This window comes from Capra hircus, chromosome 5 (assembly GCF_001704415.2).
Source record: "Capra hircus breed San Clemente chromosome 5, ASM170441v1, whole genome shotgun sequence".
Lineage (NCBI taxonomy): Eukaryota > Metazoa > Chordata > Mammalia > Artiodactyla > Bovidae > Capra > Capra hircus.
This window is the reverse complement of record NC_030812.1, coordinates 114,834,386-114,848,573: the sequence shown is the minus strand read 5'-3', so window position 1 is coordinate 114,848,573 and position 14,188 is coordinate 114,834,386. Positions and strand designations below refer to the sequence as shown.

The following is a 14,188-nucleotide window of genomic DNA, read 5'->3' as shown; positions in this document are numbered from 1 at the left end:
AGGAGCTTGAGTTAATTTAGAGAGAGAGGAACAAACATAGTTGATCCAGACATTGGCTACTGCATAAAGTAGACAACGGCCTAGGAGAACTTTTGCTCTGGGACTGGCTCGTCTGGGTGTTGGGGTCTGAAAGCGGCCGTGTTTTTACTGGCAAAGCACTTCCAGTGCTTTGAGATCACATGACCTCATCTGCCCCCAGTAACCACCCCCTTTCTGGGTGACTTGGTCACAGTGCCCACCTGTGGCAGCGAGGGCTGCAAACCCAGATCTCCTTGCGTGCAGCCTGGTGAAATGTCAGGATGCCCCGATAATGCCGGGGAGGCGGGGGAAGGGTGAGCAGAGCCACATAGGAGGACCATGAGGGCACAGAGGAGGGGGGGAGGCAGGGGTCAGCAGCCCACTGCACCCCCCAACCCACAACCCGGCCCTGGTGCCTCCCCCCGGGGGGTTTGCCACGCACTCTCCCTTCCTCTCCTGCTTCTGTCTAGAGAAACGCTCTTCTGGTGAAGTGCTGGCAGACATACCTGCATTCCTTGGATTCCGAGGCGTAGGGCAGTGAGCAGGCCCTATGCTCCGTGGCCATTCGATGTCCGTCTGCACAGCAAGCCTCCATGGAGACGTCTGCGCCCGCTATGCAGGAAGGAGAACAGGGTGACAGGCGGCAGGCGATTCACCACACCCCCCAGGGCCCCTGGGATGGGCAGCCTCCCTCGGGAGGCCAATGGCGCCCCTCTCCCGGACGCACCATCTGGACGCCACCTCACAGCATCCCAGGCTAATGCTGAAGCATCCTTTAGTCACTCCACAAGCACGTCCTGAAAACTCCACTGAGGCTGGGGCTGGGAGACCCAGGAGCATGCTCCTCCTGGAGAGGCCTGACACCTCAACCACGATCTTCCCAGAACAGTTCTGTCAGGGCTGCGGCTCAGCACCCAGGATCCCTGCCCCGGGACCAGAGGCTGGGGACACGGACAGCCTGGTGCTCAGGGTATCCAGGACATGACTGACCCCACTCCTGCGGGGTCAGAGACGGTTTGTCTCACTAAAGATAACAGTGAAGAATGGAGGAGGTCTGGCGCGTCCCCCGAACTGGGACAACCAAGGAAGGCTTCCCCGGAGAGTGGAAAGTGAACACCCAGGGGGAGGGCACCCAGGGGGAGGGGACACGAGGGGAGGGCACCCGGGGGAGGGCACCCGGGGGAGGGGACGGAAATCCGGGGGGCCTCAATTGCAGCCAGCCGGCTCCGGGGAGAAGCAAGGAGCCTGCATTTCTGAGACCCACGCTGCGTTCTCATTTAACCATCATTGCCACTTGCTAGGGCCTCAGAACTGAAACTGGTGATGGTTTCTGCCCCAGACTTGTCACAGATTCGCCTCTTTGCTTACAAAAAGGAAAGATGGCCGCTGGCACACCCACGCCCTCACGGCTGCGCTGGGCACCCAGCCTTCCATCCGCAGCCCAGGCTGCCCCGATGGGCCCCCTGGCTCACGGAAGGAGAGGACCCCATGGTTACCAAAGGGAGGAGCCGTCCGGCACCAAGGCACCCTCAGCCCCAGTTCCTTCCACAGCCGGGAGGGGGCGAGAGGGGCAACCGCCTCTGCACCCAGGCAGAAGGTCACATCTGGGCAGGACATTTCAAAATTGGACTTTATGGAACATGCTTTCTCACGGCTAGCTTTCGCACACCCCATGGGGTAAATCCCACCACGCTCGGCACCATATCCTGGCACCAAGAGCCTTGGGTGTTCTGTTTGAGCCCATCGTCCTTCTAAGGCCCAGCCCTCGAGGTGGCCCCAGAAGACAAGGCCACTCCTGGACTCAGCTTGAGGCCAGTGTGTCCAGTAACACTGGCTGTGAAGACCTGCCCACGCCCACCTCAACCGCCTCTGGGGACAAACTGTGCCTGGAGCCCTGAGGCAGCAAGTGGTCACCCCGACGAGACCCAGTGAGTGTGGTCCAGGCTGGTGTGAAGAGCCAGAGGCTGGACGGGCCATTTCCTCTTAAATTGTTTTTTATTCATTTATTTTTTAACACCAAAAACATTTTGCATTGAGGTATAGCCAATTAACAATGCTGTGGTAGTTCCAAGCGAACAGCGAAGGGACTCAGCCATACATAAACATGCATCCATTCTCCCCCAAATCCTTCTCCCAGCCAGGCTGGCACATAACACTGAGCAGAGCTCCACGTGTGATGTCTTTCTTGATATCCATCTTAAACAGAGCAGTGTGTACATGACCTTCCCAAAGCCCCTAGCTATCCCTTCCCCCTGGCAACCACAAATCTGTTTTCTAAGTCTGTAAGCGTCTTCCCACTTCCTAAGCTCATCTGCATCATTTCCTTTCAGATCCACATACAAGGGATGTCACATGGTATCTCTCCTCCTATCTGACTTACTTCACTCAGTACGACCATCTCCAGGTCCATCCCTGTTGCTGCAGATGGACCGGCCACTTTCTGAGCCAGAAGAATCAAGGGCCTCGCCAAGTCCCCTGGCGGTGACCCCAGGACCCCCGTCCCAGGGCTTCCGGGGAGCGCTGAGCAGAAGATCCACCCGCCCGACCCCGGCCCGGCACCGGGAGTCCCCGGGGGCTGATTAAGGGTGAGGGTCCATCCCAGAACAAAGCCTGCCGGCCCACAGCCACTTGACCCCTCCCCATCACAGCTGTCCCCTCCACACTCCCCCCGAAAGCTGTTTGGTGACTCTGGGGGACACCGTGGGCTGGGGCCCAGATAGTAATAAATGAGGGTCACTGGCTTCTCAAATGCGTGCCCCTCAAGGGGGAGACTTCCGGTTGCGGGGATGACCTCCAGGGGGAGACTTCCGGTTGCGGGGATGACCTCCAGGGGCCCCACTCCTTCCTTCCCTCATGTTTGCGCCAACTGATTTTAAGAAAAGTTTTCACGAAACGCCAGACCTGACCTGTCGCAGATACGATGCCCCTGGTTCACTCGCAGGATGACGTGACCAGCCACGTGGCCGGACGCTGAGGCCAATATCCCCTGTGCTGTCCCCCCGCAGCCCAACCCCCGCGGGCCCCACGTAGCTCTCCCGCCTGCGGCCGTGCCCCTTGCGGCTCTCACAGCGCCTCCAGCCCGGGCCCAGCGCTCCTGCCCCATCCAGTCTCTCCCCGCCTCCCGCAGCCCGCCTGCCCGCAGCCCGGCCCGCAGCCCGGCCCGGAGCAAACTCTCCACTGACAGCATGTGTCTGCCTCGCCCTCCCACCCACGCAGAGCTGGGCCTGCTTCTCATCCCAGACCTCAGCTCGAAGCTGGCCCTTGGCAGCGACAGGGTTGAGTAGGAAGAGGATCAGCTTTGGAGCCGAACAGGCTTGGGATCCGATCCCAGGTTCAGCGCTTGCTTGCTCTGTGACCCTCCCTGGGCAGGACGCTTCACCTCTCTGAACCACAGCTTCCTCGGCAGCAAAATGGGGCTCACGATACCTTTGTAGAGTGGCTGAGGAGACGGATAGAGCTTATACAGCTCCGAGCATACAGGGAGCCCCAGTAAACAGTGGCTGCAGGACACGCGAAAGGGACAAAGGATTGCTGTGGCCCGTGAAGAATGGGGGCAACATGGCCCTGTCCTAGGGTGCAGGACAGCTGGGGTACAGGTGGCAGCTCCTACCCCCCTCAACTCAGAAAAAGGCGAGCATGTGAAAGAAGGCTCAGACTCCAGCGGCCGGCTCAGCACAGCGAGAACTTTGTGCCCCAAGCTGCAGAAACATTTGGAAATGATTCCCGCTGGGAAGCCCTGAGCACTTTGAAGCTTATTCTCAGTAGAACAATAGAATGTGAAGTCCTTCCCTCAATCCAGAAACTTGGAATGTCCCCAGAATGCTCCAAGCCACAGAGCTGGAACTCCCAGCGGGGGGGGGGGGGGGGGGGGGGGGGGGGGGGGGGGGGGGGGGGGGGGGGGGGGGGGTCAGCACACCCTGATTGGGTGGGAGGTGCCCCCCTCCAAGAACTCCCCCATCAGAGGGGTCACGGGGAGCCCACAGCAAGGTGGGACGGTGACTCGGCTGAGGTCAGAGCAGACAGAACCCTGCCGTCTTCCTCGAAACAGCCCCACGCGGAGGGCCCCTTAGAGACAGTCCAACCACCCCCACCCTTCACCGCTTAAATTCCTGCTGCTGCCACCATGCCAGGACACGCAGCTTCGTCTCCAGCCCACGCCCCCTCTCTGGGCTTCTACATCACTTCTGATCTTTCACTACAGGAACCAACAGCTCTGGATCGAACATCTTCAATCCACCTTGTCTTCAGATTCTAAAGGTCCCCAACTTGGCTACTCCACTGAAACCAGATTGAGTGCGAAACGTTATTTTTCCTTATATCCTATGGACATCAGTTACGTATGCATCCTTGGGTCAAAATTACTTTGGGTAAATTTCCCATAATTGTTGTTCTGGGGAGCTGAGCACCCAACATTAAACAAAAACCCTTCTTTCAAACTCTTATTGTTGCTTTCTGGAAGTGATGGGAGAACCCCCTGCCAGCATCACTTCTCCCAACCACACTCAGCAAGGACTCAGCACCATCGGCAGAAGGGGAAAGAGGGACTGAATTCTAGGCCGTGGCCCCACTCTGTCGCAGGGCACATGGCTAGACCAGGCAAGAGGCAAGAAGAGAACCAAGGTGTCAACCCCACCAGCTGCTACACCTCACTGGTACCAAGGGTTTCCGCAGCAGCCAACAGCATCAGGCCTACCACTCCCACCAGCAGACCCTGAAAGCATCTCCCAAAGGGTATCAAATGGAAGAAACCTCAGGCACAGCCTCCGTGTCTGAGCCACCTTCCTAACTCACGCCACGAGAGCAACCTGAAGCGACAAGGCCATCATGGCTACTTCGGTCCCCAACCCTGGAAGCGATGCCACTCACTCACGCCCACCACACACTCACTGGTCCACCACACACTCAATGCCCGTCCTGGGCAGGAAGCGCTCTTTAGAGAAAAGTGGAGCTTCGGGCGAGTCTGGAATCTTCTGCCTCGGGTCGCTTCCCTCTTCAAGAAGAAACCTCAGCAAAGCACAGTTTTCATCTCCGGTCCCTGTGATCTGACTGTGTGGTTGAGACTCACAAAGATGGAATCCTGAGACCTTGTCCTTCCAAACTGTGGGGCATCAGAATGCCCTTCACGCCCATGGAATGCTGAGATACGAGATGGTGGTTGGTTAGCTCTCTACTTGGTTTTATTTTAATCCCCTTGTTTGGGAAAATGAAGAGTTAAAGCAAGGCTCGCACCCCAGCTGCCGCACGGCACTGCCTGAAGCTGCGGCAGAGAGCTGGAGGGGGTCCCCATGGTGTGCAGGACCCACGTAACTGGGAAGCCTGAGCTGCAATGAGATGCCAGTGGGAAATTCCAAACAGACAGAACCATGCCAGACTCAGCCCATTCCCACCCCCTGCAGGCCCCCCCCCACCTCCCAAGCCTGGGGAGCCAGCAGACACCCCTCTTAGGACTCTTCCGTGTGCCAGGCTCTCTCTGACCCTGGGGTGTGGGCTCCAGAATCAGGACTCTATCTTCAAGGAGATGACAACCCAGGGAGATGCCAGGAGACTATTCCTGGGTGTGTCCCAGTGCCTCTGCGTCCCTCTGCAGCCGAGGATGAGGACTGACCCATCTCCCTCCCGGGGGGAAGCAGGGGGCGCTGAGGCTGTTCTTATGGCTCCAGTCCCGTCCCCAGCATAAGAACAGCTGGTACCCACACACCCCCGGACATCAGCCCCCAGCAGAGAGACGGGGTCTCGGATAGAGAACCAGCTGAAAGGAGGCAGCGAGAGACAGGACCAGAAGGCACACTCCTGAGAAGGTGAAGAAAAGCCCACTCCACATTGCTCCCTCCAGGCAGCTCACGTGACCTCCTGGACCAACCCCCGTGGGCATGCGGGCCATCCTCCTCCTGCCCCATCTCTCCAGCATCTCCCCCTGCAGGACCCAAATCTGCTGCTTCCCCTCTCACCTCTCAGAACACGTGTGCACACCTGTCAAGTATCCTCTGCACCTGGCTTTTGGAAACTGAAGCTCGACCAGGCTGGGGGGTCTTGGGTCCACTCCTCTGCTTGGACTAGCTCATTCACACCCATTCAAAGGCCCTCTCCTCCAGGAAGTCCTCCAGAATCACGGTTCCCACCCCCCAACACATACCCATGCACACATGCAAACATGGGGCAAAGGCCTTTCCTTTCATGGTCTCTTTGCTCCCCAAACTTGCCAGCACTTTAGCACAAATAATTAACTGTGTGTGTCTCTGTGCCACAAGGGCTAGACAGGAGACTCATTCTGCCCCCGGACCCGCAGCCACCCCAGAACCAGGAAGTGTCCAGGAAGAGACGAACAGATGAATGATCTCATGTGATCTGAGCAATTCTGGACACAGAGGACGGACAGAGATGAGGCACGTTGCCTGAGGCCATGGGACAAACGGGCAGCATTCGAATCCGGCTGTGACTCTAAAGCTGACTCCCATCCACCGTAAAACCAGAAATGGTGGCTTCTCCCTGAAGCTGGAGTTAGAAATATGGGAGACTTTTCAGATGGAAAGATGAGTGAGGCGGTTCGTTCAGCGTCCTGCTTTCAGAACATGATGAAAGAGCCAAGCCGCCCATGTTCACATCCTGGTGCTGCCACGAAGCAGCTATGTGTCCACAGCCACCCTGCCTGGCCAATCTGTGCTCAAGGTGGGGGCGGTTATACCAGTGATGGAAAAGGTACAGCGGGTTTCGGTGAGAAGGCTCACATCAAAACCAGAAGCACATGTAGGCCAACAAAACTTCCAGGACTTTTCACTCCGGCAGGCAACCCAAGTCAGAAGGAAAAATGGGTTCAAAACAAATACAGGCTCATAAAAAAAGAAAAGAAAAATACTGGTCAAGCCATTAGCACAAAGACACTCTGAGAGCCGGCCTCTAAGAGCCAGCCCTGGCAGCCTCCTAGCTGCCACCCCAGCCCTGGGGACGCACCTGGGGAGGGGTCCTCTCAAGGCTCCTCCCTCCTCAAACTGCCTGGGGGGCTCAGTGCCTCCGCCCCTTGTTCCCTCTTCTTCCACCCCCGCCTCCCTGGGTGGTCTCCTCCAGCCTCACCTACAGGCTGAGACTCCCTCATTTCTGTCTGTCCAGGCTCCACCCGGACGTCTAACAGGAGACTTAAAGTGTCCACTCGGGACTCCAAGGCCCACCCTCGTCCCGCTTCTCCACCTCAGTAATTAGCAGTCATCCTGCGTCAGGAGGCTGAGGCCAAAATAACTGGGTCAGCCTGAATGATTCCAGCTCCCTCACCGTCCACATCAAGCGCTCAGCGAGTCCTGTCCACTCAACCTCCCCAACTCTCCAGCTCTGTCCACTTCTCCCCAGCCTCCAGGCCACTACCCTCTCCAGGGCATCTTCCACCCTGGACCCTGCAGGAGCCTCCCTCACCACCACCCTGCCGGCTTATTCAGCCTCCACTCTAGTCTCCCTGCCATCCACCCACCAGGCAGTACACAGAGGAGCTGCTGTCAAGGGATGTCACTGCCCTGCTTGAGAGCCTCCAGCCCCGGGGCATTTGGGACAAAATCCAGTCTGCAGCCTGACTTTTAAGGCCCTGCACAAACTGCCTTGGCCCCGCCCGCCTCCCCTCCCTTCACTCCATCCGGTGGTCCCTCTGACACACCTGGTCCCACCTGGGGGCCGGTGTATGCCTTCGGTCCCCTTTGCCCAAACGCTCCTCCCCAGGTCTTTTCACAGAGGGCTCCCTGCCACTGACGTCTTAGTTCCAGTATCACGGCCCCCCGCCGCCCACCTGAGAGCCGCCGGAGTCCCGCTGTCGCGTTACAGTCACCGTGGCAGAGGGCCCCACAGACTGCTTGTTAGCACATCTGTTTCTGTGTTTATTCTCAAGGGTGTATAGTGGCTTTAGGGGCGTCCCCTAGAAAGACACGTCCATGTCCTGACACCTGGAACTTAAGAATGTGACCTTATTTGGAATAAGGGTCCTTGCAGATGTGACTGAGGATCTCCCAATGACGTCATCTTAGATTATCCGGGTGAGTCCTAAGTCCTAGGACAAGTGCCCCTAGCCATGGGAAGATGGGGGCAGAGGCTGGAGGCGCACCCCCTTGCCTCTGGGCCCCTGGTGTGGGGAAGGAGTAAGCAGGCGCCCGTGCACACGGGATCCCCCAGGAAGTCAGGGACAGAGCCGGGTGGGAATCTGCGCCCCCCCCCGGACCCCTGGCATAGAAAACACCTGTCCTTTCAAACGAGCCCCTCGGCTACACAGCGAGACGGAGCAGGACCTTAAGTTCCTCCCCTTCCCCACGACGTCCTCTGCCTGCCTCCGCTCTGTGGAAAACTTGAGTCAAAGAAGTTTAATCAGAGAAATGAGAAACACAGAGGCAAAGGGAAGCAGTCAGAGGAGACCAGAGAGTAACCATCTTGTCAGCAGGCGCAGTCGAGGACCGTCGGTTCTTTCTCAAGGACGATAGATAATATTCTGAGCCATATCCTGTGAGCTGTCTTACAGATACTGAAGCCCCAGGTAGAAGTCAACCACACGATGACTAGACTGTCCCCACGACAGAGGCTGCCACGATTTCGAGAACTGGCCTCAAAGAAACGGGAACAAATGGACCCCGGAACTGAAGATTAAGTGTACCTAAAACAAGCAGGATGACGCCAGTCAGACCACCGAAGACCAGTCTGAAGATGACCGTCAGAGCTGACTGTGCTGTCTCTGCGTGTAGCCTGCCCACCCCCACTTCTGTCTATGAAAGCTCTTGCCCACAGTTTGCCAGTGGACAGGGAAGTTGGCCTTTGGATAGATGTCTGCCCTCCCCCTGCACAGTTGCGGGCATCTAAAATAAAGCAAACTTTCCTTTCCACCAACCTGCCCTGTTTACTGGCTTTTGGGGGACGAGCAGCTGGGTCCCACACTCTTTCGGTAACAGGAGCGCTCAACTATGGGACTGAAGCGTCCGCCCAGTCGAGTGGTTAGGAGCACAGAGTCCCATGTCCTCTACTGATGACGCACACTGTCGTGAGCAAGGACTGGTTGCCAGGACCGGCTCTGAAATGCCAGAGCTCAGAGTGTTTTCATGCTAATGGGCTGAGCCAGTATTTTTTTTTTTTTGAACTTGTTCTTCCTTTTGCGTCATGTCGCCCGCTGGAGTAACCACTCTGGCCCCTTGCTGTTGTTCAATCTCTAAGTCACGTCTGACTCTGCGACCCCATGGACGGTAGCCCACCAGGTTTCCTTTGTCTGTGGGGGTTTCCAGGCAAGAATACTGGAGTGGGTTGCCATCTCCTTCTCCAGGCGATCTTCCTGACCCAGGGATAGAACCTGGGTCTCCAGCATTGGCAAGTGGATTCTTCACCAGTGAGCCACCTGGGAACCCAGCAGTAAAATGGAAATAACAGTTGTACCTACGTCATGTGGTTGTTGACAGAGCTAAATTAGTGACTAAATGTAAAAGACTTCAATTATAATAATTTCCTAGAGCAGAGAGCTTTCCTTCCACATTTATGGAAACAGAGCAGAAAGGCTGTGGGAGTCAGTCAAGCTCTCTCGGGCGGGTCACTTTCGGGTCCAGTCTCCTAACCTTGGTTGAGTGCCCGCTCCCACCCCTGGGTGGGCTGGCATAGGACCCTCCTGATAACATGCAGGCAGCCAGTTCCCTCCTGCCCCAGCCTCTTGTTAGGACCAGGCTTCGGGGTTAAAGGCGGTGACCAGCACCAAGAGTGCTGGCCACAGGGCACAGCCTCCGATCCAGCCGTGCCTACTACGAGCTGGATGACCAGGGACACACGACTTGCCCTCAGCGCCACACTCTCTCAGTGCTAAGCTCCCCTCCAGGCTGAAGGGTCTCTGACCCCAGGAAAGTTGACCTAATAGGTACTTGCCCACCTCGGTTTCATTTGAAACCATTACGGGAAACTGAGACCAAGGGAAGCCTACACGAGCATTTATTAACGAAGCTGTTGCGATCTGATGTTTTTGCAAACCTTTGATTGTGAGATATACTGGCAAAGTACTCGTGCGCCCTATTAGAATTGTTTTCCGGCAAAGTTGCTCCACCCACCGTATCCATTGCTCACAGAGACACCCCCCCGCCCCAGCCGCCACCGCTTCAGAGGAACGGCGGGGGCTGTCTGAAGGATGCTGGGAAGGGGGCTCCTGAGGAAGCTCCCCAAGCACGAGGAGGGGGCAGAACTCCGGACAGCCCCGCATTCTCTCTCACCTTCTCAACCTCTGTCCATGCCGTTCCCTTTGCCTGGTGACCCTCCCCACCCTCCATCTGCTCCTTCACATCCCTGTTTGCATGCCACTTCCTCCAGGAAGTCTTCCCTGACTAACTCCCAGCTGGGGTTAGTTTGTAATCGGCTACTTTCAGGATCTCACAGAAGTTACGCCCCACGGGCAGAAGGCTCTGGTCTCTTCCTCTCTGCCGTATCCCCAGGACCTAGAACATGTCTGGCACAGAGCTGGCCCTCAGCAGATACCTTGCTGAGACAGATGATCAAACGCCTAAGGAGGCCAGCTGAGCCCACTTTGCATGACCTTTACCAATACGGCTTTGGCCCCCGCGAGCTGCCGGCCTCCCAGCTCCTGGCTGGGGACGTGCAGTCTTAGTAGTGCCGTCTTGGGGAAGGACACTGTCCTACTCTAGGAAGGGGCCAACACACGTAACAAGTGATAATAATGCAGCTCCCACGACAGGCCTCCTGCAGCCTTGCCCTCAATCCTCCTGCGTGCTCAGTCGCATCCAACTCTTTAGCTACTGCAGCCCGCCAGGCTCCTCTGTCCACCGGATTTCCCAAGCACTAATATTGGAGTGGTTGCCATTTCCCTCTCTAGGGCATCTTCCCGACCCAGTGATCGAATCTGTGTCTTCTGCTTTGCAGGCAGATTCTTTACCACTGAGCCACCTGGGAAGCCCCCTCAATCCTCAGAGAGACCTAAAAAGTCGGTTTCTGTTATGTCCATTTTACAAATGAGAAACCAGGTCATCCCGTCGTTCTTTTCTGAGGGACGACAGATAAAGTTGTCAGTTCCACAAATGAGCTCTCCTAGAAGCCTGCTGGATGCCAAGGGGGAGTGAGCCACCCTCCTCCCCCACCGCCATCAGGGCACAAATGCACCCAAGCTGGGGTGGCTCCGGGCAGTGCTGGAAGGGGTGTAACCTGGAGCTGTGGCCTCCCCAGAAGAGGCCCTGGCGCTGCCCCCCTAGACACCCTGAGTCTCATTCTCCTGCAGCCCCCTCAGCCTGTCCAGCCCCCGCCACCGAGTGGGAAACTCCAGGAGCAGCCGCGGTGCAGCCACGTGTTTTCAAGCCAAGTCCTCTCTCCTCTTTGTTCTCCTCCCAGCGACGACGTTCTCTGTAATCAGTTGGAAAGGCAGCCCAGCTGGAGCCAGGGGGCCAAGAAAGTCTTGGGGAAAACAGAACCGTCTTTCCCAACACCCTCCTCCTCTCTTCCTCCCTCCCCCACTGGCTCTCAGGAAAGCCCAACAGCACAGACAAAAGGACGCAGGACAGACGGATGGTTCCCGCTCTGCCCCCCGGCTCGAAAGTGCAGCACCCCTCTGCCTTCCCGTGGCCTGGTCACCAAAGGAGTGGCCGAAGATTCGCTCAAAGGCTCACCATCGAGGCTTTTTTCGCGATCACTTTTACACTGCACATTTCCTCCGGGACCCCTCGGCTCTACGGGGTGGGTGGGGACAGTGTCACTCTCAACCTTACAAGGCTTCGGGAACCTTACAGCATCTGAGTTTGCAGGTACAGAAAGGAACCTGGCAGATCTCTCCCCTTCTCTCCCCCCCACCCACACCAAACTTGTTGAAATTCAAGAGAGAGTCCTCCCCAAAGATACAGGCATTCTCATCAGTGTGCAAAGAAGAGAGGCTTCTTCACCCACTTCAAGTGAGGACCTGATCCAGGAAGAAGACGGCAGTAAACCATCAGTCAGGGCTGGGGAGCCATCCCAGCCTAGCACACCTCAGCACTCCTTCAAAGCTGGACCCTGCCAGTCTGCACGGGACCCTTCTCACACAGGAGGTGCGAAAGAGTAGCTGTGGAAGGTCTGGGGACTCGGGCTCAGCAAAGTCCAACTACACCTCTCTGTGCCTCAGTTTCCTTGTGTGTTAGATACAGGGGGGTGCCGGGGCCCTCTGGGCTTTCGATCCAGCCAGCAGTCCCCTGAATTCCCTTCCTCCCCTGCCTGCCTGACAAGCTCCCACTCAAGCACCCTTCTCCTCCAAGAAGCCTCCCATCAACCCCAAGGCCTGGGATGGCTCTCGCTGCCGGTGCTGACCCCTGTTCCTCTATCCACGACATGCCCCTAGGCGCACGCCCGTGCCTGGAACAGACAGGGTTCCATGAAGGTCTGCTGCAAAGGGAGCCAGGGAGCCAAGAAACCTCGGCAGGGTTCTCCTCGCCCCCACCCCCCCCCAGTCTCCCTGGGGAACCCCTGAATCCTGGCAAGGCATTAGCTGGGACAAGTGACCTTTGACAGAGGAAGGGGAGTGGTCACCAGAGAGTTTAAAAGAAGCTCAACTAAGCCAGAGATAAAGAACCGGAGATGCCGAGGGTGGTCGGAGCCCTAATCTGCGCCTGGCCCCAGGAGGGCTGGCCTGACTAATGACTGATAAGCAACTGGGGTCAGTGGAGAAGTCAGAGGTCATGGCTGTGATTGGCAGGGCCTTGCACTCACCCCTGAGGAGTGGAAGGCCTTGAGGATTAAGGGAGAAAAGATGAGCTGGGTGCCTGCCATTCCAGCGCTGTCAGCCCAGGGCTGGGGGCTCTGTTGGTGGAGACCCCCTTGCACCCCCTTGCCATCAGGCAGCTGGCTGGGTTTGGAGGCGGCCTGACCCTAGCTGCAATGAATATGGAGCCTGGCAGCACCTCCGTCTTGGGGTCCTCAGTGTCCCAGGAGAGCAGACAGAGGTCTCCCCACACATAGCTGTGACCCTGAACACCTCCAGACTACACCCTTCCTCTCTGCGTCCTGCACGGGCCGCCCCCTACTCCATGACGGGGGCTGTGTCTTGAGCAATTTACCGATCCCCACCCCCCAGTCTGTTTTCCATCAGAACACTGGGTACCACAGCCCCTGCATAAGGGTGGAGGTGGGAGGAGTGAGAACATGTGTGCCAAAGGCGCTCCAGGGGCTAGGGGCAGCCACGGGGGTGGAGGAGGGGTGAGGGAGGGGACGGCGACCTTGGCGGCCACCGGCCAGTTCCTCTCCCCCGGCCGGCACTTTGGCCCCGGCGGGTGGATGGGCGCTAGGGTGGACAGGGTTTGGAAGTGAGAGGACACGCGGGAGAATGTGTTTGGAGGTATCCGTCTCTAAAACAAGTCCCCAAGTCAGCGGAGGTGATCAGGATGGAAGCCAGGAGGCGGGTAGTTGGGGGGTGGGGGGAAGCGCCGCGGGGCAGCTCAGACGCCCCAGGACCGCCGACGGGGGCGCAGCTCCAGGCCGCGTCCCCAGGCGCCGGCAGTCCCCAAAGTCCCACGGGGCGCGGGGTCCACAGGGGTCGGCGGGGGATGGGGCAGTCACTCAAGCGGGGTCCGTGGACTCGGGCGTCCCCTCCCTCCCGACGCCCCCCGGCATCCCTACCTCGGGCCGCCAGCAGCGAGAGGCCGCCGAGCAGCAGCAGCGGCAGCGGGACCCGGCGCGACGGGGCGGCGCGCTCCATGGGCGGCGGGCGGACAAAGGCGCGGGGCGCGGCTCTAGGCTACGGGCAGCGCGGGCTCCAAGCTCCGGCCGAGCCTCCGCAGCCAACGCTGGGCCCCGGCCGCGCGGTTCAATTATCCCGCCCAGGAGGAGGGCGCGGGGAGGGCGCGGCGGGGGCGGGGCCGCGGGGCGCCCGCTTCCCCTTCCCCCCGGCCGCGGCGGGGACCTCCGGGCCCCCTCCCCGCTGGGGGGCCCTCCCTCCTGGAACCCATCCTCGAAGGGCGCGCAGGCCCACGGCCGGGGCGGGGGCAGGGACTCCAAACTTCTCCTAGGTGGGGGGGGCGCCTGGGAAAGGGGGGGCGCGATCGGCGGGAAGCACCCCACCCCCACCCCCGCCCACACAACCCCCTCCCCGTGCGAGTGAAACCCGATCCCCTCCGCACCCACGGCCCGAGTGGCGGGCTGGGTATCAAAGGTTAGCTCCGCCCGGCTCCACCGAAAGGGCGGGTGAGGGGAACCCAGCCTCAGGCAGCGAGGG

At 58.7% G+C, this 14,188-nt stretch overlaps 1 protein-coding gene across 2 annotated transcripts in view; it reads right to left on the bottom strand.

Annotated features, from left to right (window-relative positions):
• The window catches only part of FBLN1 (fibulin 1), an 82,332-nt gene extending 68,529 nt beyond the window's left edge, over positions 1-13,803 (bottom strand). For both annotated transcript variants that reach the window (XM_018048899.1, XM_018048900.1), the window contains exons 1-2: positions 13,594-13,803; positions 525-630 (exon numbers count right to left, since the gene is read on the bottom strand). In XM_018048899.1, the coding sequence (XP_017904388.1) occupies positions 525-630; positions 13,594-13,672 (185 nt within the window). In that variant the 5' untranslated portion in view covers positions 13,673-13,803. The remainder of the gene's footprint in view (positions 1-524; positions 631-13,593) is intronic.